Raw genomic sequence first — 6,206 nt, forward strand, 5'->3', positions numbered from 1 at the left:
AGGAAACGATCCATCGTGTTCGCCCTTCGCCCAACGCCACATCTGCCGTCGTTTCTACCACCACCTCAAAACCCGGCGCCACCGCAGCCGACAAAACGATCACCCCGACCAACCACAGGCGTTGGAAATACCAATCGCAGCCTAGGTCCATAGCAAAATGTGTACAACTCGTACAACTTTTTTAAATCGCTGTAATTGAAACACTGCGACGTTACATTCTACATTCTGTGCATTGTGTCACATTATATCGAACATCATATCACATTCGTTAAAACGTGACATAGCTACGCCTACCATGCACTGACCCCGTGAGGGCATAGCGATGCAGGGGTATGTGACGACACGCCCCACCCTGCCCCGGACCTCCCAAAACAAAGTGGAAGTCTTTAAATGCTTAATGGGTCGGTGGGCCGCGCCGCCCGAGGCCCGAGGAGCTTGTTAATGAAAGCGGCTTTTATTCGCGGAGGGCGTCAAACACCCCGGATTATTGCTCTTTTGTTGCGCTTTCTTAGGGCTCTTCTTTTGCCAATTTTGCATAAAATCAATAAAGAGTATAATCTAATATAGCCGCCAGATTTCATTAAGGCGACGTTAGTTCAACTTTTTTGATGTAAGTATAGCGAATCCCAGCCAGCACCGGTCAGCACTGATGTGTTTTCTCTCTCTCCTTCTCTCTCTCTCTCTTTCTCTCTCTCTCTTTTTCTCTCGCTCGCTCTCTCGGCCCCCACACGCACGCACAAACGTCGGAGGCGCCTCGCTGTCTGGGCCAACTCGCACCCCTCCTCCTCCAACCTCCTCCTCTATACCTCCTCTCTCCCACTCCTCTTCTGGCTCCCATGTCTGTCCGCCGCCTCCCACTTCCACATCCAGGCCGCCGAGCGCCGCCGCTTGTGAGGGCAGCAGGAACATTTCACCTGCCCCCCCCCTCCCCTCCTCTCTCCTCCTCACACACACACGTTCATGTCGCCGGGCTGTTTGGGTTCGACGGGTTAGCTCGGCTCATCGCTCCATAGGGCAGCAGGGAGTGGCCGGGGTCCGCAGCCCGCTCTTGTCAGCAGTGGGCGAGGACGTAGAGCTGACGCGGGCCATTCCTCGAGCCAGGTGGACGGCGTTGCGGTGCGAGGTGCGTAGGCGGGGCGCGGCCGGGCGGTCATAGTCAGTCAGGCCAGTCAGGCAGCCGTCCCCGAGGAGCGCCGGGTGGGGAGGCAGGCCTGCCGAACACGGCCGCCGTGCGGGGCTGCCTATCCTGACTCCGCAGGCGCTAACCCAACCGCCCAACGCACCCGCCCCGCCCCGCCCCGCCCATCCTCACCCGCGGTCCACCCGCACGTGGGAGCGGCAGGAAAGCAACAGAAAGAAAGGACGGGCGGATTTGAGAAGGAAGGAAGGAAGGAGAAGAGGGCCAGAGGAGAGGAAGGGGAAGGCGGGGCTCAAAACTCGCGGGCCCTTGACACCATGATACAGCTCGCAGCTCCCCTGCGCCGTCCCCCTCTCTCTTCGCCCGATCGGACCAGCTCCGACCCGAGATTAGGGACCGGATTGGACCCACGTCTTCCCGTGCTCACGCGCCACAACACACACACACTTCCCCCTCCTTTCCCCCATCTCCCCTACCTCAACTTCTCTGCAACAGACTTCCTCTCGACATCTGAGCCCGCCGCGGTCGGCAAAAGCAGTAATTCACCAAGGCTTCATTTTCGGATCCCCATCGTGCTAAACTTTAGCGCGGATACCCATAAGTTCGTACGTTTGTGATTCTTTGACGGGTTTGGGGTCCCGGTCCCCGGCTCGCCCGCCTGCCGCCTGGGCTACCGCCTGGGCTACCGCCTGGGCTGCCCCCCGGGGGGCGGGCGGCCGCTCCACACGAGGCGTACATTACCGTGTGTCACAGCGCCGCACCGCGCCGCGCAGCGCCTACAGGGCGGTCCTCGGAGGCCCCCGCGTGGTGGGAAGTGGATCCCCGCGGGGGGATCTCTATTCGCTGACCTTCTCAGTGTCTCCAGAATGTTGCGGGAGCGGGGAGGGGAGGTGCGGGAGGGATCGCAGCCGCGGCGACTGAAGTAGCGACCGACGAGGATCGTGTCGCCAAGTCCCCCCCCCCCCTGTACCCTGTCTCCACGTTCATTTGTCTGCACTGAACAGGAGAGAAAATTTTAGAAATGTGTCGGGATTGGTTTGAATTATGCCGGAGATAGTAACTTGTGCGGCTGAAACAGTTGGACGGGAGGACTGGTCAACCGGGCGAACCTCAGGGCGAACGAATGGAGGCTGGACACACACACACGCCGCCGCGCACGCTAGCTCGCCATGTGAAGTAAAGAAAGTTGTTACTTTGTGTTGCAGATGTCCGCGGCGCTCCTGTTGCTGTGCAGCTGGGTGGCGAGCCGCGGGCTGGCGGGCGCCATGCCGGGGCCCCCGAGCCCCCTGGGCCGCCTGGGCCCCCTGGGCCCCCTCACCCTCTCGCTGCTCGCCGCGGTCGCGGAAGGTGAGAATGAGAAACTATCTCATATGGGGCCGCACATATGCGTGCCGGGCGCAAACACAGCAAGAAGATAGCGCGCCAAGGAAACGGGAGAAAAAGTAGTTGCGGCAACAGTCGAGACGACACGAGCTGGTGCAGTGTATGGCAGCGCGGAGCATTGCAACTCGTTATGCCGATACAGACGCACGCGGAGGCTACCGCCGGGGCTCCCGCGGGGCTCCGGGCCCGGAGTAATTTATCTCCTACTTATCGCGATTATTTATGCAGACGGGGCCGGCCGCGGCGAGACACAGAGCGCTGCGCGGTCGGATGGGGCGGAGGTTAAACTCTTTAAGCGAGGGGTGCACCTAAGCTTTTACCGACATTTTCGGATGTTTATTTTCTGGCTATTTTGGTCTTGGAAGACCAGATGGTGCCCATCAGGTAGTCGACATAAGTCGCCTAGTTTTGGGGGCTAGGCAACTTTGCCGCCTACCTGCTGGACACCCCGGATTTACAGTGGGTCTGCAGGAAACTAAAAAAAAACATGATATACGTCTAACCGTGCTCCTCGTGTGTTCTAGCTTCCGGGCGGGGGGCGCTGAGCAGGGTGCTGGTGCCGGGGCCCATGGGGCTCGTCCCGGGCCCGCGCATGGACTACGACGAGTGGACCCCGCTCGGCCACGGCGACCCGCTCAAGAACGACCCCACGTACGACTACGTGCCGCCCGTGCTGGACCGCGTGCACTACTGGATGGAGCCCAAGGACAGCGGCGCACGCAGGGACGAGGCCTTCGTCAAGTACGTGGACAGCTCTGTGCCGGTGCCACCCACCATGCTGGTGCCTCCGCCGCCGCCACCACCGCCGCCGCCGGCCACCTCCACGACTCCGGGGCCACTGCCGCAGGGGCCGCCGCCGGCCTCGGCGTACTCCAGCCTCAACCCGTTCCACCACTTCGAGGACCGGCCCGTCGTGCCCAACGTGCTCTTCGAGGAGAAGCCGCTGTTCGAGGCCCCTCTGGTGCAACTGCAGCCGCAGGTGCAGCAGCCTCAGGTGCCGCAGCCTAATGTCCTGGCCCAGGTAGTGCCCCCAGCGCCCCAAGCGCCACCGCCACCCCTGCCCCCTGCGACCGCCCCCTTCTTTGACAAGCCGAGGGCCACTCCACCACCCCTGGCGTCAGAGTCCAGCAACGTCGTCGTCCAGGACGTGGAGAAACCGCTGCTGGGTCCGGTGAATCCAGCTTGGTCCGCGGCGGTCGCGGGGAACTCAGCATCGAGCAGACCAGCGCTCAAGCAGGCCTCGGACAAGCCCAACGGCAGTCGGCTGGACGGGAAGCCCACCCCTGGAAAGCTGGCCTTCCCAGGGCCGAACGCGGTGCGCGCTCCACCGGGGAAGCCGCTGCGCTTCGATGACCAGCCGCCCCCGCCGCAGCAGCCGAGGCCGCCCCCACCGCCCTCGCCTAAGCCCTCCACGATGAGCCCCACGACGCCGGCCTCGACGTCCACGGCACTGCCGTCCCCGCCGACCACCGCCCGCCCGGGGGCGTCGACGGCATCCCCCTCGGACACCATCAACTCGCTGGTGCGCGGCCTGCTCAACAAGGAGGTGGTCACCACCGTCTCCACGCTGACGACCGACCCACTGTTCGCGCACTACAAGCAGCCCGTGACCCCGGTCAACGTGCACGGCCCGGCGTACGTCATCATCCAGGGCCACTCCAAGGTGAAGACGTACGGGCCGGTGCTGCGGCGGCACGACCCTCCCGGCCACGGCCACGGAGGCCCTCCCCCTGGCCAGAGGGGCACGCCGAAGGGCACTCCCGCCCGGCGCTACGCCCTGCAGTAGAGCGGGCCTGCCCTGCCCTGCCCAGCCCAGCGCGTCGCGAAAGCGTCCACGCATATCTCCGACAGCCATTCAAGGCCCGACGGACTTCATAGCCGAAAGGGAATCTCCGGAGCGAAGCGAAGCAATTATTGGCTCATTATAACACTCGTCGGCTCGCTCGTGCCGAATGGCGCCGAATGGCGCCGAATGGCTCGGCTCGGCGCCCGTCGCGGCGCGTAGCGTCACGTTCCCACGGGGCCAAGTGCAATCAACACAACACTCTGCCCGCGACTCCACTGACCCCGATTCGAACAGATAGCTCGGCTCGGCTCGGGCCGGTGCGATGCGGACCACCTCAAGGCAGTAGCAGGCAGGTTGCCCCCGGCAAGCTCATCCTGCACCGTCCTGCAAGTGGCGGCCCGGCGGCAGACTGCTCATCCGAAATGGAAGTAAGCGGGAATAGACGAAAATATGGAAGGAAAGTTCTGTTGTTGGCGTGCCGTGTGCTGTTTTTTTCACAATATATGGAGGACTTTTCCACTTTGGAGAAAACTTTGTAGTCTGGAGCAGGCAGGGCATCCCGCAGGCTGCCGACGCACCGTGGTACTGCAGCCCCCCCCCCCCCCATTTTCTTAAAGTGCGCCAGGATGGCCGACGTGGTCTCTCACTCGTGGCGATAGACAACCATTTTTTAATAGCATCGCCTGCGATGAAAGAGAAACATCAATCTGCCATAATATAGCACCACGGCCGTACACACTTTTGGCTGCACGAAACGACGAACAGCGCTTTGTTTTGCAAACTTTTTCGTTTTTCTTTACGCCTTTGTCTTTCACGTAATTTTATGTCTTATTTTCTATTGTGCGTGTCTTTGTTGTTTTTAACGCTGGGTAAATCTTATATTATGTGCATATCAGGTTTCTGTATCTCGCTCTTGATGGGATTCTGTTAACTGTTTTTGTTTCCGTGTAAATGTTTTACTTTCAGTTACCATTCATTTACCTATGGATGTTCTCTTCTATGTCTTTATAAATCTGTTTCAAGTGATACTTTCGTCAATAAACCAGTTTAAAACATCAGAGCTGGTCTGCATCGGGTTTGAACTATGCCAAGATATTTCGGATGCTTCCATGCGATGTCTCTGTAACCGACCTTGCCACGAAAGCAAGCTCTTTTATTCAAAATAAAGTAAAAAGCCAATAAGTTACACTAGTACAATGACAGTGTTGTTAAATTATTAACTTAAGATAAACGGCACTATCCAGGTGTACGCATCACATCAAGTAAGGCGAAACAAAAATTAAAAGTATGTTAACAGCCCCACGTTTGTACGACACCGGCTACTCTCCAAGTGTGCGGGCTGATCAAATCAGGACACCCTCCGAACTGTTTAAAATCACTACTTTAAAAAACAACAACAATAGAAATGTAGAAAAATTAATCACCCATTGTACTGAGCCCATAGGGAGCGGCAGTGGTAATCCATCTAGTGTGGTGGGCTGGGTGTAGCGCGCGCGCTGTTTGAATGGAGCCAAACACAGAAGCAAGACCACAGACAATAGAACACTTGGACGTTAACAGCGTGACCGCGGACCCGACCACGCCGCCGAGGTTTGCACCGTCCATGTGCCTGGGGCTCGGTCGATTCTTCGGCATCCTCTAGTACTCGTCGCCATCCTCCACCTCGCCCTCCACCGAGTCCACGCCGACCTCCTCGTAGTCCTTCTCCAGGGCGGCCAAGTCCTCGCGTGCCTCGGAGAACTCGCCCTCCTCCATGCCCTCGCCGACGTACCTGGAGGAAGAGACGAGGCGTTGCATCACACGTCGACGCGAATGTTAAAATCAAATAATGTGAACACAAGGGAGAAGGCGGGTGTGAGAAGTAGTGCGGCCACCGCACGCTTGCTGTGGTGAAGGAGG

At 59.3% G+C, this 6,206-nt stretch overlaps 2 protein-coding genes across 2 annotated transcripts in view; one reads left to right on the top strand and one right to left on the bottom strand.

Annotated features, from left to right (window-relative positions):
- The window catches only part of LOC113214386 (uncharacterized), a 7,881-nt gene extending 2,516 nt beyond the window's left edge, over positions 1–5,365 (top strand). Inside the window, exons 2-3 of the mRNA XM_026433735.2 lie at positions 2,344–2,485; positions 3,046–5,365. Coding sequence (XP_026289520.2) covers positions 2,344–2,485; positions 3,046–4,307 — 1,404 coding nt within the window. The 3' untranslated portion in view covers positions 4,308–5,365. The remainder of the gene's footprint in view (positions 1–2,343; positions 2,486–3,045) is intronic.
- A 59-nt stretch (positions 5,366–5,424) lies between these two features.
- Positions 5,425–6,206, bottom strand: part of LOC113214394 (tubulin alpha-3 chain-like) — a 47,994-nt gene continuing 47,212 nt past the window's right edge. Inside the window, exon 6 of the mRNA XM_026433745.2 lies at positions 5,425–6,078. Coding sequence (XP_026289530.1) covers positions 5,946–6,078 — 133 coding nt within the window. The 3' untranslated portion in view covers positions 5,425–5,945. The remainder of the gene's footprint in view (positions 6,079–6,206) is intronic.

This window comes from Frankliniella occidentalis, unplaced genomic scaffold (genome assembly GCF_000697945.3).
Source record: "Frankliniella occidentalis isolate FOCC.00 unplaced genomic scaffold, Focc_3.1 Scaffold19, whole genome shotgun sequence".
NCBI lineage: Eukaryota > Metazoa > Arthropoda > Insecta > Thysanoptera > Thripidae > Frankliniella > Frankliniella occidentalis.